At 41.0% G+C, this 25044-nt stretch overlaps 1 protein-coding gene across 4 annotated transcripts in view; it reads left to right on the forward strand.

The window, feature by feature from the left end:
• Nucleotides 1-23866, forward strand: part of LOC106600425 (matrix metalloproteinase-16) — a 44197-nt gene extending 20331 nt beyond the window's left edge. For 2 of the 4 annotated variants that reach the window (XM_014191762.2, XM_014191765.2), the window contains 6 exons: nucleotides 4569-4730; nucleotides 14012-14229; nucleotides 18173-18311; nucleotides 20284-20434; nucleotides 21287-21402; nucleotides 21642-23866. In XM_014191762.2, the coding sequence (XP_014047237.1) occupies nucleotides 4569-4730; nucleotides 14012-14229; nucleotides 18173-18311; nucleotides 20284-20434; nucleotides 21287-21402; nucleotides 21642-22009 (1154 nt within the window). In that variant the 3' untranslated portion in view covers nucleotides 22010-23866. Of the gene's footprint in view, nucleotides 1-4568; nucleotides 4746-14011; nucleotides 14230-18172; nucleotides 18312-20283; nucleotides 20435-21286; nucleotides 21403-21641 lie in introns of all 4 variants that reach the window. The other 2 variants (XM_014191763.2, XM_014191761.2) reach the window with 1 other exon arrangement.
• Nucleotides 23867-25044: the final 1178 nt, after the last annotated feature.

Here is a 25044-nt window from a genome sequence, read left to right on the forward strand (position 1 = left end):
GAGGAGATCCTTCAGGAGACCATCCGCCACCTCATCAGGAGCATTCCCAGGCGTTGTAGGGAGGTCATACAGGCACGTGGAGGCCACACACACTACTGAGCCTCATTTTGACTTGTTTTAAGGACATTACATCAAAGTTGGATCAGCCTGTAGTGTGGTTTTCCACTTTAATTTTGAGTGTGACTCCAAATCCAGACCTCCATGGGTTGATAAATTGGATTTCCATTGATAATTTTCCGTGATTTTGTTGTCAGCACACTCAACTATGTAAAGAAAAAAGTATTTAATAAGATTATTTATTTCATTCAGATCTAGGATGTGTTGTTTAAGTGTTCTCTTTATTTTTTTGAGCAGTGTATAAACACCATGGGACCACACAGCCATCATATCGCTCAGGAAGGAGATGCGTTCTGTCTCTCAGAGATGAACGTACTTTGGTGCGAAAAGTGCAAATCAATCCCAGAACAACAGCAAAGGACCTTGTGAAGATGCTGGAGGAAACAGGTACAAAAGTATCTATATCTACAGTAAAATGAGTCCTATATTGATATAACCTGAAAGGCCGCTCAGCAAGGAAGAAGCCACTGCTCCAAAACCGCCATAAAAAAGCCAGACTACGGTTTGAAACTGCACATGGGGACAATGATCATACTTTTTGGAGAAATTTCCTCTAGTCTGATGAAACAAAAATAGAACTGTTTGGCCATAATGACCATCGTTATGTTTGGAGGAAAAAAGGGGAGGCTTGCAAGCCGAAGAACACCATCCCAATCGTGAAGCACGGGGGTGGCAGTATCATTTTGTGAGGGTGCTTTGCTGCAGGAGGGACTGGTGCACTTCACAAAATAGACATCATCATGAGGATGGAAAATTGTGGATATATTGAAGCAACATCTGAAGACATCAGTCAAGAAGTGAAAGCTTGGTCACAAATGGGTCTTCCAAATGGACATTGACCCCAAGAATACTTCCAAAGTTGTGGCAAAATGGCTTAAGGACAACAAAGTCAAGGTATTGGAGAGGCCATCAGAAAGCCCTGACCTCAATCCCATAGAACATTTGTGGGCAGAACTGGAAAAGCGTTTAATGCATTTAAATTAACAGGTGTACCTTGTTAAAAGTTAATTTGGAATTTCATTCCTTAATGCATTTAAGCCAATCAGTTGTGTTGTGACAAGGTAGTGTCACGTTGGCATAAATGGTCAGGAGACAGGCGCAGAAATGCATAATAGGGGTTTTTATTTCCCAAATTACAGCGTGCCGTGTAAAAACATGGGGACGCAGACCAAACAAACACATATAAAAAAAACACAGGGTTGAAACCCAAACAAAAGAGCGAGGAGTACCTCTAATAAATACACGGGACGAGACCCGAACACACGCAAGCGCACAATGATTATTACACGGGACGAGACCCTTAATCATCTACGCAATACAAGTGGCATAAAAGCCAAAACAACACAGCACAGGTGCTCACACGACCAACGAACATTGTAACAATAATCGACAGGACAATGGTGAACAAAGGGCACAATTATACAATACTAATCACTGGGAATAGGGACCAGGTGTGCGTCATGACAGTTCCGGAGGGATTCGTGACATGTATGGGTGGTGTACAGAAGATAGCCCTACTTGGTAAAACACCAAGTCCATATTATGGCAAGAACAGCTGAAATAATAAAGAGAAATGACAGTCCATCATTACTTTAAGACATGAAGGTCAGTCAATCCGGAAAATTTCAAGAACTTTGAACATTTCTTCAAGTGTAGTTGCAAAAACCATCAAGCGCTATGATGAAACTGGCTCTCATGAGGACCGCCACAGAAAAAGAAGACCCATAGTTACCTCTGCTGCAGAGGATAAGTTCATTAGAGTTACCAGCCTCAGAAATTGCAACCCAAATAAATGCTTCACAGAGTTCAAGTAACAGACACGTCTCCAGATCCACTGTTGAGAGACTGCGTGAATCAGGCCTTCATGGTCGAATTGCTGCAAAAACCCCATCGAAGAAGAAGAGAGGTGCCGCTCTAGCAGGTGGGGGAGGGGCCGTACTGTGAACGAGTGAAACAGGGAGCATGGACGGAGAGACGAGAGACAGCAACCAACTAACCAAGCCGACTCGCGCTATAGTAGACTAATAACTAGGTTATTTATCATCAAATGTGATTAAGTGGTACCTGTCTTGACTGCATCAAACCGGGAGAAGCTAGTTAAACCAGCTAACGTTAGCTAGCTTGGCTAATTGACGCTGCAGTTGATGCATTTTCTCATCCTACAGTTGCAAATAACAACTCCATTCAGAATATTAGCTAAATAGCAGGCTAGTTGTTGGCTTTTGGCGGTTGTAGCCTATCCTTCTCCTTTAACTTTTAATTCTGTCATATTAATTCCATCTTCCGTTGATTAGATAGCTCCTAACTTTTTCCACACGGAGGCTCAACGACTGTAGCCACTTGTAATGACTTGTGATTGGCCAACAACAACAACAAGCTACACGCGTCACTCTTGTGAAAAGCGTGAGCAACAGAATAAATTAGACCATTTCTCTCTCTCTCTCTACTGCAGCAGTAGGCCCTTCCGGACAAGTCAGTTAAAATTACACATACTCCAGACCTATGACTAGTAACGTGGAGTCAAGCATGTATATCTGTGGTGTGTGTGTTGTGTAACAGGACATGAATGTTCCAATGCCCTGGGCAGGGACACTCTTTTCTCTGTAAGCTGTGACTCCCTATAGACACATAATATGCCCTTCACGTTTCCCAGCCTCAATAGCCTCATTCTAACCTTGCCGTTCATAATAGAGTTGAATCCCCAGGTGAAAAACACGAAACCGTATGAATTATAGCCCTATAGACTATAGTAAATGTCAGCAGTGTGATTAACATGTTGATCCACTTCTGTAGAATTCAACTGGAAATGAGCCAGTTTCGTAGGTGTGTGTGTGTGTCGTAGCTAGCACAACGTTCTGAGAACCATATGTTTCTCAGAGCTTGGTGAGAGTTTGGTTGTCCTATGGTTATTTTGCCTGCAACGTTCCCACAAAGTTCTGAGAATGGTGCAGGATACCCAGCTTTTACTTTTCTTTTTCAGTTTCTCAGGTGGGAATTTCAATATTGTCAACATAATGTTTTCGACAGGTTTCCTCACGGTTCAATTTAAAGTCATGTTCTCAGAACGTTCAGAGAACGTTAAGAAACAACATTCTTCTGTGGAAATTTCAGTACTTCAGAAGAATGTTTTCTGCAGGTTTCCTCATAGTTCTATTTAATGTCATGTTCTCAGAACATTGAAAACTTTCCATAAAAACCACAAGAACATCAGTAGCGTTCAAGGAACTTTCTAACAATGTTATTTAAAACCATATGCACTGAGTGGACAAAATATTAGGAACACCCTCCTAATATTGAGCTGCATCCCCTTTTGCCCTCAGAACAGCCTCAATTATTCGGGGCATGGACTCTACAAGGTGTCGAAAGCATTCCACAGGGATGCTGGCCCATGTTGACTCCAATGCTTGTGTCAAGTTGGGTGGATATCCTTTGGGTGGTGGACCATTCTCGATACACACAGGAAACGGTTGAGTGTGAAAATCCCAGCAGTGTTGCAGTTCTTAACAAACTCAAACCGGTGCAGTGCGCCTGTTACCTACTACCATATCACGTTGAAATGCACTCAAATCCTTTGTCTTTCCCATTCACCCTCTGAATGGCACACATACACAATCCCTGTCTCAATTGTCTCAAGGCTTAAAAAAGCTTCTTTAAACTGTCTATTCCCCTTCAGTTTTTCCCCTTAAACTGTCTACTTCCCTTCAGTGCTCAGTTTGCACCGGGGCCTCCGACTCCTCTTTCTATTCTGGTTAGAGCCAGTTTGCACTGTGCTGTGAAGGAAGTAGTACACAGCGTTGTACGAGATCTTCAGTTTCTTGGCAATTTCTTGCATGGAATAGCCTTCAATTCTCAGAACAAGAATAGACTGATGCGTTTCAGAAGAAAGTCTTTGTTTCTGGCCATTTTGAGCCTGTAATCGAACCCCAAAATGCTGATGCTCCAGATACTCAATTAGTCTAAAGAAGGACAGTTTTATTGCTTCTTACATCAGGACAACAGTTTTCAGCTGTGCTAACATAATTGCAAAAGGGTTTTCTAATGATCAATTAGCCTTTCAAAATGATAAACTTGGATTAGCTAACACAACGTGCCATTGGAACACAGGAGTGATGGTTGCTGATAATGGGCCTCTGTACGCCTATGTAGATATTCCATAAAAAAATCTGCCGTTTCCAGCTACAATAGTCATTTAAAACATTAACAATATCTACACTGTATTTCTGATCAAGTTGATGTTATTTTAATGGACAAAAAAAAGGCTTTTCTTTCAAAAACAAGGACATTTCTAAGTGACCCCAAACTTTTGAACGGTAGTATACATTCCCACAACTTCCAAGGAACCAAATGTGCTAGCTGGGGTCTGTGTGTGTGCATGTGTGCATGTGTGTGTGCAGTCACACTGCGTGTGTGTTTGTGTAATTCTAATCCCTAGTCTTTCTCTCCCTTCCCAGGTAATGACCTGTTCCTGGTGGCAGTCCATGAGCTGGGCCACGCCCTGGGTCTGGAACACTCCAATGATCCCACAGCCATCATGGCTCCATTCTACCAGTACATGGACACAGAGAACTTCAAACTTCCTCATGACGACCTTCAGGGCATCCAGAAAATCTATGGTACTGTACCAACAGGTAACTGCCAAAATATAGGAAACACCAACATAAAGTGTCTTAATAGGGAGTTGGGCCAACCACCACGAGCCCCCAGAACAGCTTCAATGCACCTTTGCGTAGATTCTACAAGTGTCTGAAACTCTACTGGAGGAATGCGACACGATTCTTCCACGAGAAATTCCATAATTCAGTGTTTTGTTGATGGTGGTGGAAAACTTAACGTTATGACTATAACTACTGTTCCCTGAATGAGGGCAACAAGGTACACCATATTATGGGGAGTCACACTCTTGCGACTTCGGTTGAAGGATCTACAATCACGTCTTCCCCAGGTGATAAGCATGAGGCTCGGATTCACTCCTTCAATTTAATACCACTCTGAACCAAGCCCAGGAATGGATGGTGCGTTTCCCTCCTTCAGGGAACAGTAGTTATAGTCATAACGTTACATTCCCTTTCAGTCAGTCAACTTCGGTACAACATACAATGGGGAAATATAATCAGGGCCCAAGCCGACCCCAAACGGATAGTAAAATGAAGCGGCCCATGGCAAACCACCCAGACCTGATCTCGCCAGATGCGGCAGTCTGGGTATTGCGCACACAACGTGCTGGCTAGTGACTTTCCCCTGTCCCAGCCGTAAGTACACTGTGTACTATACTGGGAACAGTGACATCCAAGCAATAAAACCTCACAAAAGTGTGTGGTGATGCCCAACTCGCCGCAGCACAAATATCTTCTATAGTCAACCCTTTAAACAACGCCCAAGATGCCACCAGACTCCTGGTGGAGTGGACATGTACACCGCTAGGTAACCCTTGCCCCATGCTGCTATATGCCAGTGAGAAAGCCTCCACAATTCAATGGGAGAAATGCTGCATAGAGAGCGCCCTGCCGCGAGCTGGATTAGCAAAACAGACAAAAAGTTGGTCACATAACCAGATGTCCTGTGTCCGTTCAATGTACGTGCATAAAGCTCACAAAGGGGCACAGGGCATGTAACCTCTGATTGTCTTCAGAAGCAAAAATAGGACACAAAAAGGGAAATGGCTCAAAAGCTAAGTACCTGTAGGACATAGCCATGACTTTTGGAGTGAAGGCCGCATTTGGATGCAATGTCACATTAGAGCTGAATACAGGAAGGATGTACGGATAACGCGTGGAGGTCCCCAACATGTTTAGCTGAGGCCAAAGGGAGGTTTTGTAGGAGATGATCTTCAGATTCACCGAATCCAGAGGCTCAGTGCCTCCAAAACCAGTGCCAAGTCCCAATTCCTATAAATTCTGGGATTATGTCCTCCATTCTTTTGGCAATTATTGATGCATACCGTTTATAATCCATGTTAAGAATTGCGATATGTCTATAGGAACTGTATTCCTTCTTATCTTGACCCACTTTTGGAATTACAGATATGATGGCTTCTCTCCATAGTGGTAGATCTCCTTCTCGTAGATTCCAGTTAAAAGAGGCCTGAAGTAGAGGTGTTAGTTGTTCTCTGAAGGCTTTGAACCAGTCATGCCATCAGTGCCTGGAGATCTTTTTGCTTTCAGATTAAATATTGCATTATTCATTTCTTCAGTAGTTATTTCTGAAGTAAGTCTATAATTTTGCTCTGTCCCAATTGAAGGGAGATCAAGTGAGTTCAAAAAACGCTCTGTTGTCTGTGCATCTGCCTTCTCTGGTTGCTTGCACAGATTTGTATAGTATGATTCAAATGCATTCTGTATTTCATCCAATTTGCATGTAATCTGCTTTGTTTTGCGGTCTTTTATTTAGAAAATTGTATTCTGTGCTTGTTGTTTTCTGAGTCCCCGTGCTAGTAATTTTGTTGCTTTGAGTCTGCTTCATAATATCGTTCTTTCAGGAACCTAAGCTTTTTCTCTACTTCTTCAATATAAATCTGGTCAATTTCCTGTTTTACCTTTTGAATCTCTCGTAAAATAAGAGGGTCTTTGTATTGACTATGAGATCGTTCTAAGCTTCCTAATGTTTCCTGTAATTTCAGCAGTTTCTGTGCATTAATCTTTTTCTTGAGAGATGATGTGGCTATGATCTTCCCTCTATTACCCAGCTTAGTGTATCCCACAATGTTGCAGGGGATACTTCCCAGTTATCCTTATTCTCCAGATAGACATTCAATTCTGTCTTTATTGACTCCTTAAATGCTGGATCATTCAGCATGCGTGTATTAAGCCTCCATAGAGTATTTCTTGGTTTGCTATCAAGATGTCGAGTTAGGTCAACTCCATTATGATCTAATAAGTCGTTCTGCCTGATCCTACAATCCTTAAGCCTGTGTCTATCTGCACTGTACATGAAAAAGTAGTCTAACCTGGAGTATTCAGTGTGGCGGCTGAGTAAAAAATGCATTCCCTATCTGACATATGGAAGTAGCGTCAAACATCAAACAGTCCTAAATCCTGTAATATCCTATTGATCTTTTTAGCAACCAAGCTCGTTTTCCGATTTTGATTTGTACTGTCCAATTCTGAGATTAAAATCATGTTAAAATCCCCTCCACTGATAAGCGTGCCAGAGGTTTCTGTGGCAGTTAAATCAAACACATTCCTAAAGAACACCATGTCATTCCCCGGTGGCGCGTAAACATTAAATGATGTAACTTCCTTGTGATCCAGTTTATGTTTAACAAAGATAAATCTACCCTCCTTTCCTTTTATTTCTGATATAACTCAAAATTAACTGAATTTGGGATCAAAATTGCAATGCCCCTTCTACCCATTTTATAAGAAGAGAAAATGGTATTCTTATATCCCATAATCTTGAGTTCTCGTGATCAGGACAGGATAAGTGAGTTTCCTGACAGAATAATATGTCAACTCTCTCCCGTTTCATCTTTGCTATTACCTCACTTCTCTTGATGGCACTCCCCAATCTGTTTACACTGAAATTTATGACCTTAAATTCCCGATGGTGCATCGATATAAACCAAAAAAATCTGTGCACCATAACAGCCTGCTTAGCATCAACCTAAAAAAGACAGAAAAAACAAGAACAATAAAAAAGTAAATTCAAGTGGGGAAAGACTTTGCAATGTCAGAGGACTGAGGGGGATGAGCCTGACTGTTGGAGGGGCCCTTCACTCAAATGTCAAAATGCGTGACGCAAACAAAACCTTGTAGTGACTTTCATTAATCTGATGACTGTTATTTATTTAATCCGCTAACTATTAATTAGCTAAATAACGTTAGCCTGCCTAGCTACTTCTGAAGGAAAATGTTTTATTTCTGCAATTTCCAAAAGCTAACCAAACAAAAACATCATTAATTTTACGAGACGTGTTTGTGCCGTCATGTGCATTAGTATTAAATTAATCAGGTAACAAATGAACTCATTAGGAATTTGGGGCACCACGGAAGAAGTTGTTTAATGAGATACCATCTCCTGAATGAAACTCTAAATTATATATAAGTTATATACTGATAAGTCACTTATTAACCATTACCTCATATCAGTCTCATTCTGAACAGTCGTAACATTCTTGGATCTGCAAGAACCCCAGCCTTGCTGATTATTCAGTATAACACATTGGTTTAATAATTTATTTACTAACTAAATAATAACACAGAATACACATACACACTTGCATAAGACAAAAGTCCCTAGTGGACTGACAAGATATGACGGCTTGTTACAACATAACATTAGGGGGGGAGAGAGACAAAGGGAAAGAGACACTTTTGTAAACTACACTCACAGTAACCATTTACTTTGCACACGAACCACCGCCCGTTGGGAGTAAGAAATTAATGTATTTACGAGTTTGAATGCCGTCATTCGTCATCTATCTCTATTGAAACCAACCCTTCTTGAAAGGGGGTTTTTGTTGGCCTTTCCTGTCGGCCACTTGTACACACTGATTGTCCACCAGAGGTCACAATGTCCTTCTTCCATTAACTTTTCCTACTTTCCCCTTTTAGTGTAAGTTACTATAATACTCAGAGTAAATACTTGAATTTATGGGGAAAATACCCAACCGATGTGCAGTACGGAAAATCAAGCAGCCATTTCCTAAATTGTGTCACCAGAAGCCCAGAGAAGGAAAACGTTTAATTTAACTCAAATACAGGAAACAACAGTTTTAACACCCGTGAACAGTGTGGAACTCACTTGAAAAAAAAAATGTGTTTGTGCCAAGGTTTGCCTAAAGCCCAGCCCACTCTGGGTTCAAGGGCTCCGGCTATCAGTGGCTGCATTCAAAACACTTAACAGACACACACTCTCCCCTCAGCCCTCAAATTAAGTGGACACTTCTAATGACATATCATGACGTCTGACGAGTATACACTTGCAGGGCAAGGGGCGTGGGAGGAAGGAATGATTTTTAAATGGACCGCCCTTGCCCGAAAATTCGTCACTCATTCATCCCGCGATGATTGTGTTTTCAGCCACTGGTAGCTTGTGGGTGCTTTATATTTGCTACCGTCAATTATGATTGTATTTCTACTTACATTAAAAGTATAATTATTAATATACACCTACTGTATGATGGCTAGCAAATTAATTAGCTAAATAACGTTAGCCTGCCTAGCTACTTCTGAAGAAGGAACATTTTTTATTTCTGGAATTTCCAAAAGCTACCCAAACAAAAACATAAATTTTACGAGACGTGTTTGTGCCGTCATGTGCATTAGTAGCACCATTTCTAACTTATTTACATTCGTTTTTACTTACACACAAGTTTTGGTGGACTTTTCTTAGTGGATGTACAATCATCGCGAATTGAATTATGGGGCATTTCAGCACCGACGTGAACATAAATGTACACTCTCAAACTCCATTAAAATCGAGGGCGGAGGGGCATTCATTGCAAACTTCCCTTGCTTGGCTAATCATTTGGACCGATGACAAATATGGCTGCGGGGATTCTCCCAAGGGCATAAGGCGAGGGTAAGTGGACGAGTATGTGTCTTGAAATGCAGCCAGTGATGTACCCCGATTGTCCGTGCCACAATGAGCCTCACTCGGTTTAGGCGGTAAAATGTGTTCCAGTAACCTGCTGGCACCCAGAGCTGGACTGGACACATTAAAAATAGACCCAGGGAAAAAACGTTATCATGGAGGTTATCCTACCAACCAGTGATAGGTACTGGTGACAAAGCTCCTTGTAACATCGTTGGAAATGGGAAGACAGCTCTAACAAACTAACCCCTTTTGTTGTAGCAGACAGGGGCGATTTGTAATTTAATCTTATTCCCAGGAATGAAAAGCATTGAGCTGGAGACAGACAGCTCATTTGGGGGCTCATTCATATTAACCACAGAGACTGCATGTGGTATAATAGCGTTGTCATGTCCAACCCTTCTGGTTCCCTCGACTCCCCTACCAGCAACTAATTGCCTATAGAGCCCATAACCTGTATCACTAGACACCTTAAAGGGACTAGTGAGCTACAGGCAGGAATCAGCAATGGATCCCACCTATGGGGGAGGGACACCCCCTTGCGGACAGTGACCCAACTTGTCACTCTCAACCTGGGGACACTGATATACCCCTTGAACCCTGTGAACAACGTGGAACATGGGGTAACAGAGGGAGCAGCTTTAAACATGGCCAAGTTTCCAACATACGTTGTGCTTCCATGAGACTGTATAGCCTGCATGAAGCCCGGCCCCTTTACTGGCACAGGGGTCTCTGGCAATGGCTGACATAGTAACCGTTTTAGCTAAAGTAGGGGCACTGTTTTCACAGACCCATGCCAAAGCCCCTCGCTCCGGGCGTTACCCCAGCCAAGTGCCCGGGGGGCTGCTTCTTCATCAGAGGTGCACACAAACTCCATTTCTTTCACTCCCTCCAACTCCAGGAACTGAAAATAGGAAGAAGGTTGCCATAACGCCAGTGGAAAGCTAGTCAGTTTTACTCGCCATAGGTTAAGTAGGCTAGCCAATGTTAGCCAGGAGGCTTTTTAGCATAAGCTAGTGTCGTGTCTCTATTATCCTTAATGTGATGACAGGCTATTTTCAAATCAATTACCTAACGTTTAATTATTTGATTAAATTAATCAGGCAATAACTAACTCATTAGGAATCCGGGGCACCACGGAAGCATTAGTTTATATGGAGCGGCTATCTCCTAAATCCACTCTTAAAGATCTGACGATCTTTTATATCAATAGCAGTCCATCATTAATTATTCTTTACCTTCTATCAGTCTCATCGGAACGTCTTAAAAATTCTGCACGAACCCTAGCATAAATTATGAATCAGCGTTATACAAATTGGCTTAATTATTTATTTACTAACTAATCAAATCACATAAATACATAACAAACAAACAGTAGATATTATACATTGGGTTGCTACATGATACAAAGAAAAGACTCCCTAGCTGGCAAAGCCAATATGATGGCTTGGTAGACAAAAGAAAGGGGGTGTGGACCGATAAAGAGCGGGAAACTCATAGAGGATTACTACACTCATAGACATTGCTAATACTTTACATGAACGACCACTCATTCAAAAAGAAAATGCAATTCATATACGCCCGTATGTCGTTGTCTTCTCTGTTGGAATCTGGTCCGTCTGCTGGAGAGTTCATCAGAGTCTCTCTGGTTGCGTTTCCCCGAAGATCAAAGTGTTTCGTTATTGTTAGAATGGATACTTCAGAATACCATTCGGAGAAATGCCATAGAATAGATGTTTCGGCGGTTGTCTGTATTCTCATCCTAGGTTTACGTAATTTCTAGCTGCAGACTAGTAATTCATGTTGTCTAGAATTTCTCACTTATTCAGTAGAGATTGATAGTCTCAGAGTTTAACCATTTCCAGCCGTGTAGCCAATGCTCCACGTGGTATAGTCTTGTCCTTTGGTAGAGTTGTAGTTTAAACCACTTCACATACCAGCATCACACGGCATGTTTTGGTCTTAGAAATTCAACCATTTGCAACCTTAGCTTACATCGGGGTTTACGTGGTCTGATGTGAATTTCATCAGGAGTGGGTTTTATATGTTTCAGACAGCTGGGAAATGTACACTTTATGAGATACCGTTCAGTAGAAAAGGGCCATGATGCCTAATGTGATGTCTGGGCTCACAGGAGTGTGGCCACTGACTAGTTAATCTTTTTATGAAAATCCATACTCTCATTTAGAAGGTTAATATCACATTACATCTTTTCACAAATAGTTTCATTTTTAATCACATCCTTTTCACAATATTTAGATGTAAACCTGACAGCTGGGAAATATACACTTTAAGAGAACGTTATGTGTGTTTCCTGTCCTTCATGAGATCACCAAATGAAACACACTCATCATAACTGTCCCTTAAGTGTCCATGGACCATTCCCACATTCTCAAAAGTAGAAATAGTTTAATTCTCCCATTTTGGGGATTTAGGAGTTTGGCAAAGTGAAGTCCTTTGTTCTCTCTCTGTGCTCTCTCCCTCTCTTTCTGCATGACCAGGGGGAGAGAGCCTCTGCCAAGAATTTATGGCCTGAGATAACAAAACCTGGGTTTAGGAGAGAGAGTGGGGGGGGCACGATCCACACCCAGAAAGGGCCACGTCATGACACTAGGCTAGCCTCTTTGACCGCAGCACGGTCCGTTTTAGAATAACCAAGCGACTTAATGATACATATACCAAACAAGAGAGCTACTCCAGAAACTCCACTGTGGGGAGGCAGGAATAGCTAGTATTAGCTTGCTTGCCTTAGTGAGTTAGCCAACCTGGCTAGCGCGTTATGCAGCGCTTGTTTAGCTAGCCCGGTCTCGAAAGTCCACATAGGAATGGATCACTGAGGTTGGACTGGACCCTTCATCAACAAGTCTGGGAAGAGAGGCAAGCAGTGCTTGACTGAGACAAACACAGGCGGTGGGAGGTACCCACCGAACCAGGATGCCCCTTCTCTCCGAGTAGCCTCCCGTAACCGATGACAGAGTGCACAGACGAGATGGGCACAGGCAGCCACCACATACCCCACGCCCAGGCAGACCACCCAATCCATCTCCGCTTCCAGCATTCGGGAAAGGAAAGTCACCATCAGTAATTCCAAGCTTCCTCAAGAAGGCTACACGTCTTTCCAGGGAGTTTGTACACAGTACGTGGCAATGCGTCCCCAAACTGGTTTGATTGAGGGCCACCTGAGCGTGTTCCAAGCCGTGGCAAACTACACATAGATCATGAGTATCTTTCAGAGAAATGCTATAACCTCATGACTGGGGGCATGATCTCAACCCCAAACCTGGCTTAGGCATCATTGTCTCAGTCGTTTTGTTGGCCATCTTACTCATTGCACCAGCAAACTGAAGAATAACTAATAACTCAAAACTTTGTTTGTGATTAGAAAACTTATGAGAACTAGTACAGCGTACAGGAAGTGATCTCACTCTATCACTATGGGACAGTTTAGTTAGCGCAACGTAAGACGGTCTCCTTTTCCAATTGTTTGTTTTAGTAGCGTGAATCGTTCCTGTTTTTACATTTTAGTCGTTTAGCAAACGCTCTTATCCAGAGCGACTTACAGTAGTGAAAGCAAGATACATTTTCATCCTGGTCCCCCGTGGGAATCAAACCATGCTCTACCAACTGAGCCACACGGGACTACACGTGGTGAAGAGTGGAGTAATTGAAAGAATCCGAGCCTCACACTGGGCTTCTAGCGAGGCGTGGATTTCATTTGCCTTATCAGGCGTGATTGTAGATCCTTCAACTAGAGTGTGACTACCCATAGTAGGTTGTACTGAAGTTAACTGACTGAAAGGGAACCCTCCAGAATCTCCCACAAGTGTTCAATTGGGTTGAGATCTTATGACTAACACGCACGCACACACACACACACCCTTTAAACCCTCCTATGCTCCTTTGAGACCTCTCTTTCAAAGTCACTGAGATCCTTTCTTCTTGCCATGGTTGCCAAAATAATGAGTAACTGGGCATTTTTATACATGACCCTAAGCATGATGGGATGTTAATTTCTTAATTACCTCAGGAACCACTCCTGTGTGGAAGCACCTGCTTTCAATATACCTTGTATCCTTCATTTACTCAAGTGTTTCCTTTATTTGGGCATTTACCTGTATCTATGGTACTGCATTTAATTTCCAACATAATATTATATTATAGTAATGCCCTCAATCTGTTTAGTACACTAAATCTATGCAAAGTAGTATAATAATAGTATTGTGTATATAATTTAAAAAACATTTGTTTTATTGTTTTCATTAAAGGAATAAATGTTCAATGATAATGTTCAATGACAATATGTATATTTTTTATCCCCTTAGCTAGTTAGCTGGCTAGGCTAATGTTTCTCATTCATCCCCAGGTCCACCAGACAGGGCTCTCCAGCCCACCAGGGCCCCACCCACGGCCCCTCCCCCACGCTTCCACTCCCCCTCGGAACCCCGTAAGCACGACCGCCAGGTCCGGCCCCACCGCCCTCCTCAGGGCGCCAAACCCTCCAACCCCTACGCCAAACCCAACATCTGTGACGGAGGCTTCAACACCCTGGCAATCCTCAGACAGGAGCTATTCGTATTTAAGGTAGGTCGACATGCACAGATACTGTATAATGTACATTTGTCTACCCTATAAAATCTACAAAGTGTTAAAAGGTAATAGATTTTTCCTTCTGGTTCCGGTGGCATGCATTGAAACGTGTGGCTTTTCGCGGCTTTCTTTTGCAAATTACTATAAATTAATGGACTTATTTCCTAAAACTTGTCAATAATAAACATCATATTAAGGTGTGGAACATTCATTGTGTGACAAGGAATAACTAGTAGGTCTAAGGCGCTCCGGCAGCTAGAATTTGTCTGTTCACAATTCGACTGTGGGAATATGGCGTCTCTCAATACCAGATTGTTCGTGAGGGGGGAACGACAAATGAGTGTTTTTTTCTGTGGCTCCTGCTTTTTGTTTTACAGCCATGGGCTTATTACTTAATACTACCTTTTTTTGGGGGGGGAAACGCTAGCTATTCTCTCCTGGAATGTGAAAGGCCTAAACTCACCAATCAAATGTTCCAGCTGTCTTGATATTCTAGCAAGAAACCATATTGATATAGTGAAGTTCCAAGGAAAACACCTGCTCCAAAAGGACACGCATAGAATAGAGAACTACTTGTACAAACTGGCTGCTTTTTCATCAACCCCAAACAAAACTAAATGTGCACCCTAGCAAAAAATATTAATATTTAAATATCCTTAAATCATACACCATTAACATATTTTAAATGTATTTAAGTATATTTAAAATGATCTAAATTGGAACAACATTTTAAATACATTTAATGAATGCATTTAATGTCAATTTATTTGTATTTTATAACCATTCAAGTATATTAAATACATACAAAATTATCTAAATTGGGGCATGTTCTTAGAATATTAGATACTAAGGTGTATTCTAATATACTTTGAATACACCTTAAGTACATTTTATGTGTATTTCTCAAAAGTGGAATATTTTTCTTCTGTATATTTGTATTATTCTTTTCACTCTGTCATTTACATCATTATTGTGGAGTCACTGCAATGTTGTTGATCTATCCTCCGTTTTCTTCCATCACAGCCATTGTCTGTAATTGTTTTACAATCAATCACCAATCACCATGGTAACGTCACTTAGCAGTTTCATTCCTGTCCTACAGCTCAGTTCAGAAGAACAACTGTACCTTTGCTATGTCTGGGTGGTTTAATTCATAATCCACAGCATAATTATTAACTTGAACATGCTTAAAGAGATATTCGATGTCTGATTTTGTATTGTTACCGATCTATCAATCATTGCCCTTTTATGAGACCTTCGAAAGGCTCCCTGGTCTTTGTAGTTGAATCTGTGCTTGGTATTCAATACTTGACTGAGGGACCTTACATATGTTGTATGGGGGACAGAGGAAGGGTTGGTCACAAAAAAACAAAACAATGTCGACCCCTATTACGTCACACAGATCCATGAAACATATTCTGTGATTTGTTAAGCCAAATTCTACTCCTGAACTAATTTAGGCTTGCCTAAACAAAGGGGCTGAATACTTATACAATGGCTATATTTTAGTGATCTAATTTGTAATATAAATGTTTTACTTTGATATTATAGAGTATTTTGAGTTCATTGTTGACAACAAATGACAATGAAATCAATTTTAATCCCACTTTTTAACACAATCAAATTTGAATACAAGAGGTATGAATACTTTTGCAAGGCTCTGTATACTTATAGTGCACTTGATCACTCACAAGAGTTTAATAAAAAAATATATATATGCTTCAACTTATTAAAAACAACTACTAGTGTATTTTGAATGAATATACTAAATTACAATTCAAGCGATTGAAATTAAAGTAGTTTTAATGTGTTTAAGTTTAATGATAGTAAGCATATAGTATACTTAAAGACTGAAAAATTATTAATTTAAAGTTCACTTTTAATAAGTGTATTGAAGGTTGATAGCATATTTATACTATACTACAAGACTAAAAAACAATGAATATAATATATTATAGTCTACTTAATATATATACTAGAAAAATACATCTCATATTTGAAGTATATTATTCGAATTTTTTGTATATTTCAGTATACTTTAGTATACTTGTAATATATTAAAATATACTATTTTTTTGCTTGGGTAATCATTGTGACACACAAGAAATAAAAAAGTACCATCTTGGGTAAAGGCAAAGACCAAGAAGGCAGAATCACTTTCCTTAACTGTAGCCATAATGGAAAGAAAATTGCCTTTACTCATATGTATGCTCCAAATTCATATGATCCTATGTTTTTTGATTCTCTGAGCAGCATATTATTAGAATTAAGTGAATTCCAACTGGTTATTGGGACAAACATGAATGCCATTTTGGACATGCGGGACAAATCTAATAAGACAAACTACAATCCATAGGCAGCCAAGGCTCTCCAACACATACTCTGATTACAACCTCATTGATGCCTGACTAGCTCATAACCCTAAAGCAAAAGAGTACACTTTCTATTAAAACAGGCACAAAACATTCTCCCTTATTGACTTTGTGCTAATATCTATTCCACTATTTTCTAAAATCATGAGAATAGAAATTCGACATATGAGCATATCTGATCATCATGGTTATTATTGCCAGATACAAATGCCAGAATCTCCTAAAAGAACCACAAGATGGCGCTTTAATGTTTCCTTACTACAAAATCATACTTTCTGTGAACAATTTGAAACTGAATTAAATTAATTGATAATGATTAACAAAAATGAAATTGATGATCATCAGATTTTATGGGATGTCATTGAAGGTTTTATTAAAAACAATTAAAGAAGATATCAGAATTGGAAAAGTTGTTATCGACGTTAGAGCGTTTTCAACAAACACCTTTATCAGACTAGGTAGTGACTACTCTTTTCTAAATCTATTTTTAAGACAGAGAGCAGAATTTGACATCCATCAAGTTAGACTCAACCTTTACTTCCATGGTAATCGATTCAGTCGTCTACTGTCTAACAAGCTTTGTAGTAATGATCGATTAGCGGATATTGCAACTATTGAATCTTAATCAGGTGAATTACTAATTGCTTCCCGTTTCTATAAAATAATTGTACACCTCTGATTGTACATCCACACAAAGCCAGATTGAATCATTTTTAAAAGCTATAAGAACTCATATTTTTTCAACTGAAGAAGCCAGCTTCCTGGGAGCCCACATCTCTCTCCATGACCGCAAAAGAGCATTGGATAACATGAATAAAGACAAATCACCTGGTTGTGACGGTATTTCTCCTGAGGTCTATCATTTTTGGGGGAACCAATTAGGTCCACTGCTACTTGAAATGATTAACACAGCCGTTCACAAAGGTTTGTTTTGAAGGGATGTAAATACAGCACTAATTTTGCTTTTATTTTTTAAATTAAAAAAGGACTCCACCCAGTGCTCTCACTATCACCTTCTATCTTTGATAAACACAGATATTAAATTATTTTCAAATTCAACATTTCTTTAAATTGAAAATTCTGTGAACTGTTTTGTAAGTTTTAATTTGACACAATACCTGTTAGCAATGCTAACTAGCGTTTTCGAATTTGAGAGTAAATAAAACCTACTATATTGATAAAAGTCACCTTGTCCGGAAGAGATTTACATGGTTATCAAAACGTCACGCCGGGTAAGCCTACACGAAACACAGCCCTTACTGTAAGTGCTTCTAACATTTCCTAAAATGAATGGTGGGAAAATTATTGTAACCATTTCTCTGTTTGACCGCTAGATTTTATGGTTATTATTACACTTCCACTGTTGACCATGTCCCCTGACTTTGGATGGAGAGATGTTAAAAGATATGTTTACATAAGGAGGTGGAAGTGTTCACTGAAGGCTTTCAGTGGAATCAATCACTGCTGGTTTTAGGGAATGCGACGAAGCAGGTTTTAGAGTTTGGGTTTATGCTACCACAGAGAAGGAGATGAAGATCATGTGTTGTTGTCTGCACCGTGTGTAGGACCAGTGGTTCTGGAGGGTGAGGGACAACTCAGTGGTCCCTGGCTACCCCATGCAGATCAACTACTTCTGGAAAGGCCTGCCTGCCAAGATCGACGCCGTCTATGAAAACAGCGAAGGGAAGTTTGTCTTCTTCAAAGGTGAGAGAAAGAGAGGAATGAGAGATGGAGGAGAGGAAAAAAGGAGAGGATGGGAGAGAGATGGCGGAGATGAAAGGGAGCTTATTTTACTCTTGTATCAGCAGAAGGTAGCATTACGTTTGAAGTGTAGTTTGAGGAGAGCAATTGAGAGAAAAAGACAGAGCAACGCAGTTTGTGGTCATCACAATGTCATATTAATAAGTACAAGAGAATGCCAATGCAATTAGTAGAAATATGTTCTAAATTGCATCCATTTTGTACTGTATGATAACAGGTGAGAGTTCAGCCCCTCCCCATCCCTCCATCAGGCAGATTAACATGACATCTGTCACCCAGCAGGATCACAGAGCATCATGCTTTATTTATTACCTCGTGGAGGAGCTACTTACTGGACTGGACTCCCAACACTTTAGTAGCCCCTTATTGTACTGCATTCACAATAAAACAACACTTCAGTAGCCCCTTATTGTACTGCATTCACAATAAAACAACACTTCAGTAGCCCCTTATTGTACTGCATTCACAATAAAACAACACTTCAGTAGCCCCTTATTGTACTGCATTCACAATAAAACAACACTTCAGTAGCCCCTTATTGTACTGCGTTCACAATATAACAACACTTCAGTAGCCCCTTATTGTACTGCGTTCACAATCAAACAACACTTCAGTAGCCCCTTATTGTACTCATTATAATTACACTAGTTTTCAAAAGCTCTTAAATAATCTCACAACACTATAGTAGCTCTTTACTTCTTCCTGAACTATGCAAATAAGTCACTGGCGTAATGCAGTCCCCCCCCCTTCATGTCTATGTGGCTGCTTATAGAATCGATGATGCCAGGGCATGTAGCCTGTAGCTTTGCTTTAGCTAATGGGTTGGATAAATGTTTCTTACTAGGCCTATTTGGTCGTCCTTTTCTCATGTTAATCCTAACATTTCACGAAGCTATACACAGTGTCTGCCGGCTGGCGGCAATAATGCAATTACTTGTTCGGTAATTAAAGTAGGACATTCAAACATTGCAGATTGTAAAATAAATTTTTGATGCAGCAGCATACTAATCAGCTCCCAATTGATTTTTTGGGAATATACAACGGTCCTGTATAGCCTACCTGAACATGCGTGACATGAGCTGTCCTCACGCTTTCTCCCAGCTTTGATAGAAAGTTGTTGTGCGTAAAACCAATCTATTAATGCCAAATGTATTGACTGTCCAGTATCCAGACGACCTGTCCCCAGAGCTTCTTATACAGTTCATCTCTTTCCTTAACGTGTTGAGGCCGGCAATTAAGAAGAATGAGAGGTTTAATTAAAGATGTTACAGAACTACTGTATTTAAAGCACCACTCCCTTCTGCCCAGTTTCCCTGATGTTGCTACGGCAATCAAGCTGTTTTTACCATCCCTGTAACTGTCGCTTCTGCGGAGAGATCGTTTTCTGAACAAAAACTCTCTGGGTCTGATATGCGCGTTTGAACACCTGAGTAAGCTCCACTCATTGCACTAGCGCCGTCGTAGCCTTGACCACGGCCTTTGTTCACTGATATCCCGTTTCTTTCAATCAGTTTCTTTTTTTCAAGGCTTGAGGCACTTTTTCAGACACATTCCTGAAGCCCAAGAAACAAACACTTAGCTTCCTAGTACGTATGTAATTGAAAAAGGTTTATAAATTACTTTTTGGAGGGTTACTGTAAAAAAAATTAAATAAGTAAATAAAATAGACATCGAGGACATGCGGATGGGCCCCCAGAGGTGTGGGCCCTCCGCCTTGCAGGGGCTGCGGGGGTGTCCGGTACGCCAGTGTAATAAGCCCTCATTATTGGAATGAATTAAAAGTCACAATTAGCGCCAGTACTGCTCACAGTGTTACATAGCAACAGTGTAAAACATAATGTTTGGACCCAGGCTCTGTTTGTGATTACTGGATAATTATGACCACTGATCCATTTGTGTCTATTTTTCTTTTTAGGGAACCGCTTCTGGGTGTTCAAGGACACTACTCTGCAGCCCACCTACCCTCAGGATATCTCTCTGTTTGGGAGCGGGATGCCCACCCAGAGTATAGAGACCGCTGTGTGGTGGGAGGACGTGGCCAAGACATACTTCTTCAAGGGAGACAGGTCAGTTTAACCTTCTCATGTCTCCATGACACCACATTGGTTTTTTATTCATAGTGACGATAGATTGCAGCTGATGACAGAATTGACTGGCAGGCATTGATGACAAGGGGCCTGCATGTTATGGAGGCTTTGAGACCATCTGACCATCTATTTACATTGGATTTGTTAGATTGTGAATTAGGTTGTATGTTATACTGTATTAGTTTTTATCAATGACGATGATACATGCTAGCTGATATAGAATTGACTGATATTGGCACGAATGTTGAGGGACTTGTCTGCTAAGGAGACCATCTATGTATGTGGACTGCAAGAGGATAAGATGCTATTCTTAGTACATGGTGTTTACCGATATGACTCAAATATTTTGTGAAGCTGTCATGGTAGATTAAATCATGTGAGGCGCTGACCCTGTTGCGAGGGCAGATCAAATGATTTGTCATGATGCTGTCATCATTCCGCAGTTGTTTTTTAAGACCACGCCATCGTCCCTCTGTGTATGACAGCATAACATTATCTTGAGCCTTAAAAGTTGTGTGTGCGTGTAGAAAATCATGAGATTATAGTGTGTGTGTGTGCAGGAAAGCAGGAAATGCAAACTTGTAGTGTTTTGGGGTTTTAAAAAAGCTTATAAAGTTTGGAATTTCCACTTTGAAATGTCCGACTTAAGTTGCCCTAACAAAAAAATGTATCAACCCCTATAAAAATGTAATTAATTATAATCCACATAATAATTGTAATTTCCTATTGCTGCAGGATTATTTCCCTGCTTTAGCAAACTGGCTCAAATGATGATCCTACATCTGTGTTTATGGATATTGACTGCAATGTTTCATTCCTACCTGGTTTTAGATACTGGAGGTACAATGAAGACATGAGGAACATGGACCCTGGTTACCCCAAACCCATCACGGTTTGGAAGGGCATCCCTGACTCCCCTCAGGGGGCGTTTGTGGACAAGGCCAACGGTAGGCCATCCATTCCTCCCTCTATATCCTCCTCTATCTCTGCATCACATCTCTTTCTAATGACTCAAATTGGCCTCTTTGTTCTATATAGCCTATTTATGCCTTGCTTCTCAGTACAGGACATTTTTGATGGTGTTCTAAAACTAGAAAATGTACATTTTAGGATCAACTTTTTGGCACAAGTCATTTTATTATCTTGTACGAATGTTTAAATGTTGAGTTTCCTCTCCTGTGAACAGGATTCACCTACTTCTACAAGGGGAAGGAGTACTGGAAGTTCAACAACCAGCGGTTGCGGGTGGAACCGGGCTACCCCCGCTCCATCCTGAGGGACTTCATGGGCTGCGACGGCCTGCCGGCCGACCCCGACTGGGACTGGAGCCCCCCAGAGGTGGAGGAGCGCCACTCCGACAGCAGCAACGGTGACGTGGACGTCGTCATCAAGTTGGACAGCACAGGGGGCACAGAGAATGCTGTGGCCATCGCCATCCCCTGCGTCCTGGCGCTGTGCATGATGGTCCTGCTCTACACCGTGTTCCAGTTCAGGAGGAAGAGCACGCAGAGACACATACTGTACTGCAAGCGCTCCATGCAGGAGTGGGTCTGAGCTGAACCTAAGAGGGGACTGGAACTGTAGGGGAGGTGTATGGGAACTTCCACTAGGGACTGTGCTCTCTAGTTGTTAAACTAACCCCCTCTGTGGATGGACAGTATGTGCAGTACAGTAGAGGAGTCCTCCTAACATGTTCGAAACTGTGCTTTGCCCTCTTTGTGACATGCAAGGTGGAGCGAAGCTAGCCGTCTTCATTCAAGACTATGATGGACTGTGGCTGCCAATTCCAACGAAGATGTGTCTGATTTAACTCTTGACTCTATCATTGGGTACACTTAGTAGTTATTGGAGAAAAAGGAAAGCTGTGTGGGACCTATGTCTATCTCTGTCTCTGCACGCCCCTAACAAGCCCTTACTAACTACAGTACAGTGGACCATTTAGTAATAGGCTACTACTTTTTATTTTCATGTCCTAGTAAAGTTCAAGTTTCCCAGACTCTGTGCTTTTTGATTTAATTCTCTTTCAAATATTAGTACTTGTGAGGTGGACTGTCTGATACCCAAACCAAATATGACCTTTGACCTATCTTCCCTTCCTTGTGAGGATTACGACTCCGGGATTCTTTGTTGGGATGTTTAATTCTAATCTAACGTCATCATGACATCACGCTTACGTTTTCTTTGGCCATGTCTTTTCCATATCTGCTCATGACCATCCGTCTGGTCTGGTGTGCTCTCTGTCTGTCTGTGGTCTATGGGAAGCAGCAGCAGCTAGGAACAGAGCTGAGAACTGAATAAGACTGTTGTGGCAGTCTGTCTCTAACACAGGGGCCAAAACCATCTCTGCAATATTTTGGAGACTGCCTTAATCATAGCTTACTTTTTTTTTTTGTGTGTGTGTGTGTGTGTGTGTGTGTGTGTGTGTGCGTGTCGGTGTGTGTGCGTGCACGTGTGCATTAACATATCTACTGTATGTAGGCTCCACAAATCTGTATGAAGATAGTGGTAGTGGGGTTTACTGTATCCATTTCTTAACATCTTTTGACATGTTGTTCTTCTGACTGGCAGTGACAGCGGTTGGTTTTTCATGTATTCTTTTACATGGTGTGATAAAAAAAAAAGTTAAAGAAAAGCATAAAGAAAAAGTGGCAAAATCCTGGCTGTGTTCTGAAGACATATACAGTAGGTACAGTCAATGTGAATACAATATACAGTAGGTCCCAAGAAACATGTTACAGTATATTGTCTCTGAATTGCCCATGGTTGCCCTCCATGATATTAAAATCAATGTGGTTGTGTGATGTCACGTTCCTCTCGACGTGTGTGAGATGACTCGGTGAACGCGAAAAAACTTTTTTCTTTTAATTTTTAGGGATTTGAGTTGTCCACATTTGTGGTACTTCTTTTTTGTTTTTACTTAAAAATATTTGATAGAATCAGGATATTGAACTCCCATATCAACAGCTATATAAATACCATACAGTGCCTTGTGAAAATCTACACACCCTTGTAAAAGTTAACATTTTGTGCCTTAAATTTCCATCTAAAAAGAGATTAAATTGGGATTTTTTTTGTGTACACAATCTACTCCACAGTGAAAGAACATGGCAAAGAAATAAACTTTTTGGCCTCGATTTAAAAAAATTAATTAAAAAAAGGAAGGTTTGGGGCAAATCCAACACAACACATCACAGAGTGAAAAAGTGTATTTCCAAGTATTGTGGGGGCAATATGTTATGGGTATGCATGTCACCGGCAAGAACTGGGGAGTTGGTCCAGATCCCAAAAATATGAAAGGAACAAAGCCAATGTAAAAATGTTGAGGAAAACCTGCCTCAGTCCTCTGAAGACCTAACACTGCGATTTAATTGTATTTTTCAGTGGGACAAATAAACACGTTTTAATGCGAAATACACTCCAGAATGGCTTTCGAAGACATGTTAGTGTTCCTTAGTGGTCCAGTCTCAGTCCTGACTTAAATGTTATTGAAAAACAGAGACAAGGTTTGAATGTTTCTATACATCAATCATTTCAAATGAAATTGACTGAGTTTGAGCAATTTTGACAAAAACAATGGATATACAAAACATTAAGGACACCTGCTCTATCCATGTCATAGACTGACCAGGTGAAAGCTATGATGCTTTATTGATGTCACTTGTTGAATTCCCTTCAATCAGTGTAGACGAAGGGGAGGAGACAGGTTAAAGAATGATTTTTAAGCCTTGAGACAATTGAGTCATGGATTGTGTATGTGTGCCATTCAGAGGGTTAAGACTAAAGAGCCTTTGAATGGGGCATGGTAGTAGGTGCCAGGCGCACTGATTTGTGTCAAGAACTGCAACGCTGCTGGGTTTTACACACTCAAATGTTTCCCATGTGTATCAAGAATTGTCCACCACCCAAAGGACATCCAGCCAATTTGACACAACTGTGGGAAGCATTGGAGTCAACATGGGCCAGCATCCCTGAATGCTTTCGACACCTTGTAGAGTCCATGCCCCGGTGAATTGGAAGCTGTCCTTAATGTTTTGTACACTCAGTGTATGTTGCCCTAAAAAAGAGATTCCCAAACATTTTTGCCCCACAACACCATTTTGATATCTGATATCCACTAATGAGATGGGAGTGCTTGATTCATGTTGCGTCGGAGGTTCTTAAAGTCAGGGGGCGTGGTCGACAGTGCACACCTCATCTCTGCGGTCACTTCCAACCTGGATCGATATTTGGTTTTAATGCAGATGAGAGCACTGAATCCAGCTTCACACAGATATGAGCTGGCGAAGAGTACCATGAGATTTATGGTGCTTTCAAGACAACTGTTCCCACGTTCAAAACAACTGGGAACTGAGAAATCTCAGACTTCCGACCTGTGCTTTCAAAACAACTGAGAACTCTGAAAAAAACTAGCTCCGACTGGGAGAAAATGATTTGAACGGTCATCCAACTCGGAATTCCAACTCGGGAACTCAGGCCTCTTTCTAAAGCTCCGACTTTCTGACCTGAAGAGCATTGACGTCATGATTTGACCTTGTATTTTTCTGAGTTCCCAGTTGTTTTGAACGCGGCATAAGAACTCCGAAAAATAT

This window comes from Salmo salar, chromosome ssa03 (assembly GCF_905237065.1).
Source record: "Salmo salar chromosome ssa03, Ssal_v3.1, whole genome shotgun sequence".
NCBI lineage: Eukaryota > Metazoa > Chordata > Actinopteri > Salmoniformes > Salmonidae > Salmo > Salmo salar.